Genomic DNA, 15,936 nt, shown 5'->3' on the forward strand with positions numbered 1-15,936 from the left:
GGTAATAATCACCACTGCCATGGTAACAATGGGAATGAAGAGAGGAGGAGGAGGAGAAAGAAAGAGAAAAAAACTAGTTAAAGCTTGTAAAACTAAAGTATATTAGAAATAATAAAAGAAAATAAGACAAGAATGAAAGAAAGAACAAAAGAAAAACAAGAAAGGAAGAAGAATAGAAAGAATAAAAGAATAAAAATAAAGAAAGGAAAAGGAAAGAAAGAGAGAAAGAAAGAAAGAAAGAAAGAAAGAAAGGAAGAACAAAAGAAAAACAATAAAAATAGAAAAAATGGCAAGAAAGAAAAAGGAAAGAGAGAAAGACAGAAAGACAGAAACAAAGAAAGAAGGAAGGGAAGAAAGAAAGAAAAAAAGAAAGAAAAAGAAAGAAAGAAAGAAAGAAAGAAAGAAAGAAAGAAAGAAAGAAAGAAAGAAAACAAGGTTATAAAATCCAATGCTGACAAGAAGGGAAAAAAAATTACATGAAATATTTTGGAAGCATTTATAGAAAGTGAAAATATATCTCACCAATATTTCTTTGCTTCTAGATCTTGTGTGGCATTAACTTAATTTTAAGTAAGAATGTATTTATATACTTGACCTTTATCTAAAATATAATTTGTGAGATAACCCACCTGCCCCCCTACCCACCCCCTCGAAGAAACGCACAAGTCTGACAATTGAAATGCCAGGATATATTAACTTTGTTGGGTTGCATCGAGATTTGGTGCCACCAGAAACACTCGATTGGCTAATGTATCACTTACCCAAACGGTTTCTATATCAGCTGATATCTGGATATATATAAATCCATTTGATTGTGTACCTCAGCTGCTAAGGACAAGGAAGCCATTTTTGATTGGTGACAACATCAATTTCTTCATGATGGCATCAAGGTAAAGATATTTTCATCAAAATAGATCTGAACTTAGAGTTCAGAAATGTTTCAGCTATCTTTAGATTTGTTTACATTAAAGTATGTGTGTGTGTATTTACACATACAGGTGAGTACGTAGGTGCAAAACAAGGTGGTAAAAGTAGTACTCGAATACCAAAGGCAGAGCAATTTCCTTTTACTAAAGCTGGAAAGCAAAATCATCACAAGACTCGGAGTTTCATGTTCCAGTTCATTAGACAATTGTGATGAAAATGGTTGCCATGTAAACAACGTAATTTTTCACATGTGATATAGTAGTGTGGCAAAATTTGACTTGTGCAGATTAATTTCCATTAAGTTCTTTATCGTGTATCAAAATTGCATGCATTTATTTGTAAAGTTAAGGAAGTTATTAAAAATTGAAACCCATCAGTGACTTTTGGGACACTGTGTGTGTGTGTGTGTATATATATATATATATATATATATATATATAGAGAGAGAGAGAGAGAGAGAGAGACAGACAGACAGACAGACAGGCAGGCAAATCCCAGCTGCATGGTTTTGGGTTCAGATTATAATCTTCCCTGAAAACACGTCCAGCCATGTATTACCTCACTTGGAAACGAGTGAGGGTTGACAACAGGAAGAGCACCCAGCCTGAAAAGATGTGCCTCAATGAATTCCATGCAATCCATGCAAGAATGGAAAATAGGCATTGAAATGATGATGATGATGATGATGATGAATCAACTAAAATACATGCCACAAACTAAAGATTATACACCAAGACTAAAATGCGTATAAAACAGGTGTTAATTATAAAGTATGTTGACGAGTTTGGAAATAGACATTATGTAAAGTTGTCAACTTACGGACAGTGTCTTCGTGTACATTAGTAGTTGCTATGGAAATTGCTCCGTTTCTGTTTCTGTGAACAACAACACCATCGCGCTCAAATTTCATACTCTCAGACTTCATCAAAGTCCTGGTATTTCTAGACAAAAATAGATAACAACAATAATAATAATAATAATAATAATAATAGTAATAATAATAATAATAATAATAATAATGTATTTTAATTTAACTTTAAAAAAAAAAAAAAAAAAAAATGAACGAACTACTGAGTTTGGTTTAATGGCCTACCAATGTATACTATGAGTTTCTTTGCCCTAGGAGTCGGGAAGACACCCGGCAAGAAATGGAAGCAAATTTGAAAGAAGAAAAAAAAAAGTAATAATAATAATAATAATAATAATAATACAATAATAATTAATTCTTTTATTGGCCACAAGGGCTGACAAAAATCAATTATCACATAAAGGGACAAAACAGGACGAAGGGTTACAAAAGGTTTTGTCCGTTTGTGAAAAATCTGAGTAAAAACAGTTTAACAACGAAAGATTATAACAAAGAAAATCTCCAAAAGGGGGAGGCGTTACGAAAGGTTCCTGGTGAAAAAAACCCATAAAAGCCAACGGGAGCCTGGTCAAAAAAAGGTGGGTAGAGAGCCCCTTTCTCCTTTTATATTACCTTTTTTAATCACAGGTGTAATCTCAGAATGGCTCCCTTCATACTGGCCATTCTTGCGACATTTATCCACCTTTCATTAAACTTGCTATCGGACAGCACTTCCCTCTCTACTCTCATCTTCCTTTTCAAGTGAAACTTGAAAAAGTTGATGAGGCCTGGGCCAAAGAGGAAAGTGTCTGACCTTAGCCCTTTCAAACGGGTCCACCATACCACCTCTTTCGCTATAGCCACTAGGCAAAGAAAAACTGTCTTGCCCTCCCGGTTAAAGGAGGTCGGCAGGGGAATATTCACTATGGATTCGGCTGATAGCCGGATCCATCCTATACGCGACAGTAGCTGTTCAACATAAACCCATAGTTCAGCAATACTCGGACACTGGACGAGTGCATGCAGAACAGTTTCGTCGTCCTGACAGCACCTCGGGCAGGTCCGGCTGACGGCACTTCCGTGCCGGTAGAGTTTATCTCGAACAGGCAGAGCCCCTCGGTAACACTGCCAGGCGAGGGACCTCTGGAAATTATCCATTGGCCCCGGCCCGAAAGTCCTTCCGAACAGACTGCTCAGCTCATTATCGTCAACGCCTAGAGTTTCCCCGAGAACGTCGTCGCACTTTTCTTCGACTAACCCTCTGTAGAACGCTAGAGTGGAACTACTACCGATCGCATTGCCTGCTTGGCGGAGGGCAGAGAGAGCTTGACGGCACTTAAGGTGCAATGCGCCCTTTCTCAGTCTACGTTTGAGCCAGGTCTGCAGCTCTGTCAAAGAGACGAGCTGCGGAAAGTCACGCCTGACAAAAGACGACCACACCTGTTCACCATCTAGGAAACGCTTGAGATGCCGTAGCCTGAGCGCCTGTCTATGCATCAGTAACCATGGCATGCCAAGGCCTCCGTTCAGCGGTCGTTGACAGCAGATGGATTGCCTGACCAGTGGTATCTGACCCTTCCACAAAAAGTCGAAGAGCCAGCTTACCAGCTTGGCCAACCAGCGGTTGGGACAAAGGACGATGGTCAAGCGGTAATAGATGACGGATGCGATGTATGCATTGCCACCTCCGCTCGACCTTTCAGGGACAGATTCCTCTCGACCCATTTCTGGGTGAGATTGGCCACCCTGCTCATCACTTCTTCCCAGTCTTTATCTACCTGGAGGTCTGGACCGAACCAGACCCCAAGCAGTTTAACGGGTCCATCTGTCCAGCGCCCTACGATGCTGTTGGACAGCATGGACTTGCCTCTCCAGGTGCCTAGTTGCAAGCCCACGGACTTTTCCGCATTAATATAATAATAATAATAACGATAATAATGATAATAATAATAATCATCATCATCATCATTTAACGTCCGCTTTCCATGCTAGCATGGGTTGGACGATTCAACTGGGGTCTGGGGAGCCCGAAGGCTGCACCAGGCCAGTCAGATCTGGCAGTGTTTCTACAGCTGGATGCCCTTCCTAACGCCAACCACTCCGAGAGTGTAGTGGGTGATTTTATGTGCCACCGACACAGGTGTCAGACGAGGCTGGCGAACGGCCACGCTCGGATGGTGTTTTTTATGTGCCACCGACACAGGTGCCAGACGAGGCTGGCAGATGCCCACGCTCGGATGGTGTTTTTATGTGCCACCGACACAGGTGCCAGATGAGGCTGGCAAACGGCCACGATCGGATGGTGTTTGTTACGTGCCCACAGCACGGAGGCCAGTCGATGCGGTACTGGCTACGGCCACGTTCGGATGGTTTTCTTGTGTGCCACCGGCACTGGTACCACAAAGATACAAATTCTATTGATGTTCATCTATTTTGATTTGTTTTGATTTTCACTTGCCTCAACAGGTCTTCACAAGTGTCACAAGAAGGAAGGTATGCACAGGTGGACTGACTACGTCCCAGGTAGGGGCCACGGGTTATGGTCTGACTAGTCTTGCCGGGTCTTCGGATGGTGTTTTTAATGTGCCACCGACATAGGTGCCAGATGAGGCTGGCAAATCGGCCACGATCGGATGGTGTTTGTTACGTGCCCACAGCACGGAGGCCAGTCGATGCGGTACTGGCTACGGCCACGTTCGGATGGTTTTCTTGTGTGCCACCGGCACTGGTACCACAAAGATACAAATTCCATTGATGTTCATCTATTTTGATTTGTTTTGATTTGTTTTGATAATATTAATATTAATATTAATAAAGAGAAAGAAGAAAAAACTGAACAACTACAATGATTTGAAGGTTGTGGTCAATGAGGAGAGTAGACGTGATACCAACAGTAATTGGCACACTTGGAAGTATCAGCACTCAACTAACAACGTGGATCAAAAAAGACTGGTGCAAATATAAAGGTAGAACACCTATGGAAATCAGCATTGCTTGGAACTGCAAGAATTCTTCACAGGGTCCACAAAACAAGTGCTTTTTAGTCTGCCTGCTGTGGACAGCTGACACTTTCCATCACGCCCAGAAAAATAAGCTGAGAGTTTTCATCAAATAATAAAAAAGGGTTTCAAATTTTGGCCAGAATTTCAGGGAAGGGGAAGGGGTGTAGTCGATTACATCAACTTCAGTGTTTAACTGTGACTTATTTTATTGACCCTGAAAAAATGAAAGACAAAATCAACCTCAACAGAATTTGAATTCAAAACATAAAGACAGATGAAATGCTGCTGAGAATTATGCCTGGTGTGGTAACAACTCTGCCAGCTCACTGCCTTAATAATGCCTTAATCCTCTGGGACTTTCCAGTCAACACTGACAGAACAATCCAGGCTAATCGATCAAACATAATTATTAAAGACAGGGATGAAAATACTTATAGACAACTAGATGTAAGTGTTCCCACTGATAAAAATACATCTGTAAAGGAATTTGACAAAGATAACATCCCAGGAGAACCATGTCTCAGAGAAATCCAAAAGATTGTGCTGACAAGTACTGTCCACATCCTTAGAAAAACCCTATCAATTTAAACGTCTGGGTTGTATCACAAAGAGATATTTCACTACTGCCCCTGTCACTTACCCTTCCTAAGCTTTTAGTTATACTGTAACATCTGTTATCCTTCACTTGCCCTAGGGTGCTGAGTGTCTCAGTAAGTAATTGCAACAAACATGCAGACTAAAAGTAAATAACAATAATAATAATAATCATTCTCATAGATACTGCCCACATCCTAAGAAAACACTGTCAACCCAAAAATATCTGATTTTTTTATAATTCTTTCAAAATCACAAATATTCCAACAAATTCTTAGCAAAACCTTAATTTCCTCAGTATCCGGTCTCCTTTCCTTGAAATATGTCATTGATATTCATAAATAACCTCCAAAGTTAAACATCCACCTAGCTGTTACTTGAGGTTTACGGGTGAGACTTTGAACTGCTTGTGTAAAACAATGATGATGATGATGATGATGAGATATATACACACACACACACAGCAACAGCATTCTTAAGTAATATTTTCAGGAAACAAGATAGTATGAGAAAGTTCTGGGACCAGGTTTAAAAGGAAAATACACAATTTCTTCATATATTATTTACATTTGGGCATGTTACTCCTGATCAAGTAGGCCTACAATCAAAATATTCTCCAACAATACATCTTGCTTTTGTAAGGCATGATATATCTGTGTCCATTCTTTCTTTGAGATGAAGAAAATATGATCTAAGTGAGAAATTTAGCTACTATCTTTAACAGGTTACCTGATCTCATAGAAACTGCGTATTTTTTTTTCTGTTAAGGAAGATTTACAAGAAAATGTATATAGTGTAGTATTTTACAAGAGATTTTACTCTGAATTGATTAAAAACCAAGCAAATATGAAAACAAGCCAGCAACTGCTTAAACTATAATCTCCATAACATTTTTATTTATATATTACTTGGATGGTACATATCCCAATATTAAATTCCTAACTAGATCTACTGTTACATTCTGTAGCCTGAGGTGTTGTACAATAGCAAAAAAAAACATCCTCATAAAAATTTAGTGCAATTTTGCATCATGTAACATTGAGCAGGCCAACAGAGGTAGACCAATAGGTAATAAAAGCAGACAAATTTATTTTTAATTTTCCTATCATATATATGTTGCCTCTAAGGAAGTTATGTAATGGAAAATCCCAATGGTTTTTGTTTTCTCATTGGTTTCAAACATTGGACATTGGCCAATGCTGTGGCACCAACTTCAAGGGTTCTTAGTTGATCATACTGATGCTGTGTGTATATATATATATCTCATCATCATCATCATCGTTTAACGTCCGTTTTCCGCGCTAGCATGGGTTGGACAGTTCGACCGGGGTCTGGGAAGCCAGGGGCTGCACCAGGCTCCAGTCTGATCTGGCAGAGTTTCTACAGCTGGATGCCCTTCCTAACGCCAACCACTCCGCAAGTGTAGTGGGTGATTTTTACATGCCACCTGCACAGGTGCCAGGGGGGGGGGGGTCCGGCATCGGCCACAATCGGTTGGAGCTTTTAACGTGCCACCAGCATATATATGTATATATACAGATATATATATATATATTTTGTCCGATATTATTTTTATCAATTCCATTTGGCTGAATGATTGAGTTATGCTCTGACCATAAACGGATGCATAACATGGACACAAATGCAAGCAAACAGGACTATGTATGTGATTAAGAAGTTTCTTTCTCAAACATGTAGTTAAAGGTTCAATCCTACTGTGCTGCAGCCTGGGCACATCATCTCCTACTTGAGCTGCAAGCTGACAAATCTTTTGTGGGAGAATTTGGGGAGACAAAAACAGTTTGAAGACTGTTGAACGTGTGTGCGTGTGTATGTGCGTGCGCGAGCGTGTGCGTGTGCACATGTATGTGTGCTTGAGTGTGTGCTTATCTATGTAAATGTTTACAATCTGCACTGAGCTACAACCACAAAAACGTCGCCTTCCCCACCCAAATTTGCACCAGAAAACTGAAACAAGACAGTGTTTGGAAAGAGATGAAAAATCAAAACACTATAATTAGAATAAATTTAATTAATAATTAATCATCATATGCAGAGTGAACAGCAAGAATGAAAGCAATAATTTGCATATTTCTTCTTCGTATGTTCTGGCAGATTTGAACTTAAGTATGCTGATCAACGCTGTTTCATCACAGGAGAACAACTTCTTTATGATGAATGCGTCCATAACACTGTGACTCCCAGTGTTTCAACATAATTGTGTCTCATCAGGACTGCTGAATCTAACTAGAGTTCAGGGTTTTTGTTTATAACACCAGCAAACTAATTAAGGTATTATTTCAAACTTCATTTAGTTTCAGTGTGATCAAATTAATATTTCGTTTGTCCAACATATAAAGTCCTTTTTCTAAATTCATAAATTTCATAAATATTCAATGGGGAGTAGCACTGAATCTCCTCTTACTGTCCCTCCCTATTACTGACTTCCTCTCACTAACCCCTGATGCAACTGTTTCCTTTTCCCTTCTATTGCTCCTCCCACTCTCTCTACTAACAGCTTCTCACCAAAATAAACCTGTTCTTCCCATCATATACTCTTTTACTCTTTTACTTGTTTCAGTCATTTGACTGTGGTCATGCTGGAGCACCGCCTTTAGTCGAGCAAATCAACCCCCAGGACGTATTCTTTGTAAGCCTAGTACTTATTCTATCGGTATCTTATGCCAAACTGCTAAGTTATGGGGACGTAAAGACACCAGCATCGGTTGTCAAGCGATGTTGGGGGAGGGGGCAAACACAGACACACACACACACACACATAATAATAATAATAATAATAATAATAATATTAGGGAGCATAATAGTGGTTTTATCTCTAATTCATATTTTATATATATATATATATATATGTATGTATATACACACATATACATAACAGGCTTCTTTCAGTTTCCATCTACCAAATCCACTCACAAGGCTTTGGTCTGTCCGAGGCTATAGCAGAAGACACTTGCCCAAGGTGCCACGCAGTGGGACTGAACCCGGAACCATGTGGTTGGTAAGCAAGCTACTTACCACACAGCCACTCCTACATGCATATATATGTTAACTTTTCAATATCTCACCGAACGTCACCACCCCCTCTCTCCTGTTCTTTCTCTCAATTAAGAGAATTCATTAGTCTGTGAATTACAAGGTGAACTCATTACTGGTTGTGTCACAATGATGAACTCAATACACTGTAAAGTGGTTGGTAAACCAAGCAGAGATAATACTGGACTGAGAAGAGGACCTCTACAGTGAGGTACCATGCAAAAAAAGAAATGTACCCAGCACAACCTGTTAAATGATTATTGTTATGAAGGACATCCATGCCAAAACTGAGACATTGGAGCAACACATGGTTCACCCAACTTATTGGATTCTGTCAAATCAACCAATACATGTCAACAAGGAAAGTAACGATAATGATGATGATGATGATGATTATGATGATGATGATGATGATGATGATTTAACCCTTTAGCATTTAAACTAGCCATATCCAGCCCAAAGTATTTTGCCTGTGTTATGTTCAAAGTGGCCAGATCTGACCTATTACACCTATCCAACAATGTCATTATAAAAATAAACAATCAATCATCAAAATCTCAAAGCTACATGATGATGCATGATTAAATCGAAACAATTTGAATAAATAAATAAGCATTAGATTTGACAAATTAATCTGAATGTTAAAGGGTCAAGTTAGGTTTCATAAGTGGATCAAATTAAACATGTACTATTTCATTCATTTGAACAAACAATATTAATTCAAATGCATCTGTCCACCATGGCATCAGTACCGATATAGCCTTTTACATTCTGAGTTCAAATCCCACCAAGGGCATCTTTGACTGATGCTTAGGTTGTTGCACCTCTGATTCTCAGAAGAATGAAAGGTAAATACTGACATCAATATACCCCACTAACCCCTTTTTCCAAATTTCTGGCCCTGAGCCAATGTTAGAAAATGAAGAAAGTTGGATTGGAAGAACTGTTAAAGGATCAATCAAAATGCTTTGTATTAAGTTATGACCCCTTATTTTTAAGTTCAAATACTGCAAAAGTCAATTTTCCTTTCATGCTTTGAAGGTCAATAGAATGAAACACTAGTCAAGTACTAGGACTGGTATAACCAACTGCTACACTCCTTACAAATATATGGTCCTGTAGTTTATGCTAGTAATTATTGTTGTTGTTATTGATAGTGAACAAGCAGCTACAGCAGGGCTCCAGAGGAGAATTTGATTCTGAGGTCACATGATAAAATTGTTTCTTTTTTTCTGTTTGTTTTCTTTTCATCAACAAAGAGATTTAAGATATTTAAATATGCACTCCGTTTCTCTGGAGAGAGAAAATAAGGTTTTGTTTTTGAGACATATTTTTATATTTTTGCCAGACATTGTTTTGTAGTAATTCAATACAGTTTCTCCTTGGAAAGTGGGATGAGAATGCCAGCCACAAATGTAATGGCAACAGAAATGTACCCAAAGAAAATTTCAAAAACAGACAATTTTTTTTTTAAAACCAGCAGACAGAAAGGAAAATGATAACAACTGAACAAGCAGAGACAAGTAAGAATACAGACATTTCCACTTCGATAAATACAAACAGAAGGAACAAAAATGGTGACAGCTAAAACTATCACAAAACTAACAACAGTTCTGCTAGTATTGTGAGCCAGAAAAAGGAAATGGCCATGGGTCAACTGCAGCAAAGGAAAAATGTGGGACAAGTATGTCGCAAAAACAGTGCTTCTTTGACTGGATAATTTAAGAAGCAAGGACAAGAGGAAAAGTGACGCACCTTTGTTTTTTTCTAAAAACATAGTGAGTTTACCCTCAAAGCTGTTGGAAGAAACCCTGACCGATGTATGGCACAATGTATGCTCCATCAAGTGAGGCTGAGTGTATTTGTATATACAGCATCATGACCATCATCATCACCATCATCGCTTAACGTCCATTCTCCATGCTAGCATGGGTTGGACGGTTCCACCAGGGTCTGGGAAGCCAGGGGCTGCACCAGGCTCCAGCCTGATCTGGCAGTGTTTCTACAGCTGGATGCCCTTCCTAACACCAACCACTTTATGAGTGTAGTGGGTGCTTTTTACGTGTCACCAGCACAGGTGCCAGGGGAGGCCACGTTCAAATGGTGCTTTTTATGTGCCACTGGTACAGGTATCACAACTACAATTTCCATCTGATATTTATTTTGATGTTGATGTACTTGGCTTAATGTTTTGAGAAGAAAAGTGTGTGGCCAGTGCTAGTGCTGTGATATATGAGGGGGAGGAAACTCACAGACCACAACCAGAGACATTGGTATGCATTTTCAGTATAGTATGGCAAAGTAGTGAGCATGGAAGTAACAACACACATGCTGTGAGGGTAAGGTTTAACATGGATATTCAGCTTCTGGTGGACCTCAAATATCACAAAGCTACCTAAGAGTTATACCGCACTGCAGGAGCAATAAGAAAGGTAATCAGATAAGTTGGATAAAGCAGAAAGCCCAGCCACTACACATGTAAGAGCAAGAACCACTTGAAAGTTGTCTGCTGGAGGAGGAAGAAAAATAGAGGATGAAAAAGGGTGGAAGGCAACAGCAACAAATTCCAGAAGCTGCTATTCCAAGAGCAATAATATGGCCCTTGTGGCAAATATGCAAGACAATCATTGTTTATTCATAACAGCAGGGTTTGAACTTCTTGTGTTCTGAGTTCAATTCCTGCCTTTTATCCTTCAGGGGTAGATAAAATAAATTACCAGTGAAGTATGGGGTTCACAAATGCCAACTCCTCAAAAAACTGGCCTTGTGCCTAAATTAGAAATCATTATAATAATTGTTAGAGCACTGGACAAAATGTCTGATAGATTTTCTTCTGACTCATTATAATCCGAGTTTAAATTCTTCCAGGGTCAACTTTGCTTTTCATCCCTCCAAAATTGATAAAATAAGATACCAATCAAATATTGGGGGTTGACGTAATAGACTTACCCACTTCCCTCAAAACTGGTGGTCTTCTTGCCAAAATTAGATATTATTAGTGTTACTATTATTAAAGTCAGCAAGCTGGTAGACTTGTTAGCATGCTGGGCAAAATGCCTAGTGGTATTCTGTCCGTCACTATGTTCTGAGTTCAAATTCTGCCAAGGTCAATTTTGTCTTTCATCCTTTCAAGGTCAATAAATTAAGCACCAGTGAAACGGTGGGGTCAACGTAATCAAATAGACCCTTCCCCATAAAATTTGAGGTCTTCTGCCTCCAGTAAAAAGCATTATTATTATTATTATTATTATTATTAAGTCAGCGGGTTGACAGAATCCTTAGCGCTGCAAGCAAAATACTTAATGCTATTTTGTCCGTCTTTACATTGCGAGTTCAAATTTCTCCAAGGTCAATTTTGCCTTTCATCCTTTTGGGGGTCAATAAAATAAGTACCAGTTGAATACTGGGGTCAATGTAATTAAGTTACCCCCTCCCTCAAACTTACTGACCTTGTGCCAACACTTGAAATTCTTAATACTAGCTGTTTCCGTACCATCAAAAATGACGGCTAATTCTAGTTTCTTATATATAAAAACGGATGGTAAATCAAATTAATAAACTTGTTAATGTTATCTAATGGTTATCTTTACACACACACACACACACACACACACACACAAGCATTCACATTTCCCTTTCACATACACACACATATACTCACACAGAGTTGAAACATTCCCACTACCATCTTGCCATCACCCCTTCCTCTCTCATTCATATGTTGCGACGGAGAAAAACACGAGTATTATTATAGTACATTCTTCTTCTTCTTATTATTATTATTATTGCTACATTCTGAGTTCTAATCCAGCTGAGGTCGACTTTGCCTTTCATTCTTTCAGGGTCAATAAATTAAGTACCAGTGAAACGGTGGGGTCAATGTAATTGACTAGTCCCCACCCCACAAATTTCAGGACTTGTGCTTTTAGTGGAAAGGATGACTAATATTATTATTATTACTACTACTAATATTACTACTACTACTACTACTACTACTACTACTACTACTACCATCATTAAGGTAACAAACTGGCAGAATCCTTAACATGTTGGAGAAAATGTAGAGCAGCATTTCTTTAGATCCTGAGTTCAAGTCCTGCCGAGATCAACTTTGCCTTTCATCCTTTCAGCCCCAATAAAATGAGTACCAAGTGAGCAGGGGAGGGAGGGGGGTCAACTTAACCCCTCTCCTAAATTTGCTAGTCTTATATCAAAATAAGAACTACTACTACTACTATTTATATCTTTATATCACTCTCTCTCTCTCTCAGTCGCTTTATTTGCTTAGCGGTATATGTATCTTTCTGGGTAAGAATTTTGCTGCTTTTTGAGAGTTGGCAAATTTGATGATCCAGCACAACACAGGTCTGTCCCGCAAGTCCCAAGGGTTCTGGATTAGCAAAACAATGCTGTAATTTTAACACGTTATGTCTGAGATGACGGAGAATATCAACTGGGAGTGTAGCAAGAAAGAAGTATGGAATCACAAACATACAACCATACACACAAATAAAAACTCAGATAGAGACAGACAGACAGACACATAGATAGAGAGTGAAAGAGTGAGAGGGGGTGAGAAAGAGATTCTAGAACCTTCAATAATGTTACATGATGCAAAAATATGCTTCATTTTACAAGAGGGTTATACAATCTCTCAAATAGGCTCTCAAGGAATGATTTCTCAAACGAAAGACTAAGAAGCCAGCTATTTTTGCCAGCTGGCCATTGATGACACACCCTAACGAATGAATCAAACAAGTTGAGCAAGCTGGTTTCCCATGCCACTTGACAGAATGAAAGATTTCTAAAGAGTCTGGCCTAAATACTGTGCTTAGGTTATTAGTTTATTACATTCATGCCCAGTTTTAATTCCTATTTAGACAGGTCCACTTTACTTCAGTCAATCCATCACTTACTATTTTCTATCTTAAATGAAAAAAAAAAATGGAGTTGCCTATATATAGGTGCCAGTGTGGTTTGGTGGTAAGTAGCTTGCTTCCCAACCACATGATTCTGGGTTCAGTCCCACAGCGTGGCACCTTGGGTAAGTGTCTTCTACTTTAGCCTCGGACAGACCAAGGCCTTGTGAGTGGATTTGGTAGACAGAAACTGAAAGAAGTCTATCATATGTATGTATGTATATAAGTATGTATGTATGTATGTATGTATGTATGTATGTATGTATATAAGTATGTATGTATGTATGTATGTAAGTATGTATGTATGTATGTATATAAGTATGTATGTATGTATGTATGTTTGTGTATCTGAGTTTATACCCCACCACCATAGCTTGACAACTGATTTCTTCTTCTTCCAATCAGGACTCACGCCATTAGCCACAAAGAATAATCTCTAATTTGAGCCTACTCTAAGCTACTAAGAATGTGTGTGGCAACTTGAAGATCCACCCACCACAAGCGATAGACTGGTGGTTGCACAGGCGTGAAAGCTATGTTGTTACCCTCATTCCATAAATGGTGGCTTTTTATGGGTGGAGAGCTGAACCGTCCTGGAGTACAGAGTATTTGCTATCCAAACTAGGGTCTGAAAGTTTACCACACCATAGTGGGTTACACCACGGTTCCTCTGCTTTGTGGAAGAAGTAGAAAGAAAGAGTGAGAGAAAGATGTGGTGAAAGAGTACAGCAGGGTTACTCCCCACCCCTGCCGGAGCCTCATGGAGCTTGGGTGTTTACAAATGATGTTGGTGTGTTTACATCCTCATAACTCAGTGGTTCAGCAAAAGAGGTCGATAGAATACGTACTAGGCTTACAAAGAATAAGTCCTGGGTTCGGTTTGTTCATCTAAAGGCTGTGCTCCAGCATGGCCTTTAGTTGATGTTAGGTAACAACAACAGCAACAACATCATACTGCTATCACTATTTCTCAGCCCCATTTGGAAGGCCATGCAAGGAAGGGATACATATACTGCTTTGTCTAACAAGATCAATCATTGAAAAAAAAGAAAAGAAAAAGATATTTCTTGACTTTAGGATTGTGATTTCCAGGAACAATTTTAACTGCCAAATACTGCAGAAGCATCAACCTTGAAACTTGTTCAAAATCAGATTTGATAGAAAATAGGCCAGATATTGTATATTGATGGGAATATTGATAAAAGAAATGAGGATGAACATACCAACTCATAATGAAGCTGAACTACTACAGAGATATGTTACAAAATAAAATCAAACACACACAAAGAATAGATGGGTCTGAGTCTGCCATATCTTTTACCTTTACATTTTTCAGTTGTTACATTGAGGCCATGCTGGAGCACCATCTTGGAGAATTTTTATGTGAATAAATCAACCCCAGTACTAATTAGATTTTTTAAAGCCTGGTACTTATTCTAGCAGTTTCTGTTGTTAAACTGTGAAGTAATGGGGATGTAAACACACAAACACCAGTTGTCAAGTGGTGATGGGGTACAAGCCCAGTTACACACACATACGACAGGCTTCTTTCAGTTTCTATCTCCCAAATCCACTCATGAAGCTACAAAACTTGCCCAAGGTGCCTCGCAGTTGGACTAAACCCAAAACCATATGGTTGGGAAGCAATCTTCTTACTACACAGTGAAGCCTGTGCCATAAATGACAAGTTTCCATATGTATATAAATATATTTATATATATAAATATATGTGTGTGTGTCTGTAAATGCCTGGATAAATGTAAACAAGCATACATCGCTATGCAAGCATACATATGCATACATCTATATGCAAAGATACATCAATGCTTACATGTGTAACACACATGCATGCATAACCAAGCAGTCTGGTTGAATTAGGCAAAACTTAAAAATGATACATTCTAATAGACTTGATACTACTTTCAGTATTCAACAGTAAATCTTTTATAATTCTGAAAATTGTCTCAAAATAATAAACTTAAATTAACAAGTTTTACCCATATCTCCATGCACAGATGAACACAAATCTACACTACACTAGCACATATATATATATACACTACACTAGCACATATATATCTATATATATGTATGTGTGCATATATATATGTATATATATATACGTTCTTATATATATATATATATGTATGTGTGTGTGTGAATATATATATATATATAGTTAGTTAGTTAGTTAGTTAATTTGGCTCAAAAGCAAATAGCAAGGCCATGTAGGGGGACATGGAGTTAAGTACAGGGTGGTGTTCATGTAAAGAGTTCAGGCCACTTGAGGTCCAGGGAGGCTTTGAACAAAGCGGTCGTCGGCATCTTCGCCATCTCGTCTGGCAGCTTGTTCCACGGATCCGCAACCCGGACGGAGAAAGCTCCTCTCCTTCGATTGAGATGAAATCGTCGCAGGTAGAGCTTTTCGGAATGACCCCGCAGCCGACGCTCTGGAGCAGGAGTGAAGAACAGCTCTTTCGAGAGGTTAGACTTTCCGCTTATAATGTTGTGGGCGAGAATGAGATCACCACGGCGGCGGCGTTTTTCAAGAGAATAAAGGTCGAGCGTCCTCAGCCTTTCTTCGTAGGACAAA

The 15,936-nt window shown here is 38.9% G+C and overlaps 1 protein-coding gene across 12 annotated transcripts in view; it reads right to left on the reverse strand.

The window, feature by feature from the left end:
* LOC115223565 (rho guanine nucleotide exchange factor 28) overlaps window positions 1-15,936 on the reverse strand; it is a 490,764-nt gene that overhangs the window by 320,618 nt on the left and 154,210 nt on the right. For all 12 annotated transcript variants that reach the window (XM_036511308.1, XM_036511277.1, XM_036511280.1 and 9 more), the window contains one exon: window positions 1,747-1,868. In XM_036511308.1, the coding sequence (XP_036367201.1) occupies window positions 1,747-1,868 (122 nt within the window). The remainder of the gene's footprint in view (window positions 1-1,746; window positions 1,869-15,936) is intronic.

This window comes from Octopus sinensis, linkage group LG2, assembly GCF_006345805.1.
Source record: "Octopus sinensis linkage group LG2, ASM634580v1, whole genome shotgun sequence".
NCBI lineage: Eukaryota > Metazoa > Mollusca > Cephalopoda > Octopoda > Octopodidae > Octopus > Octopus sinensis.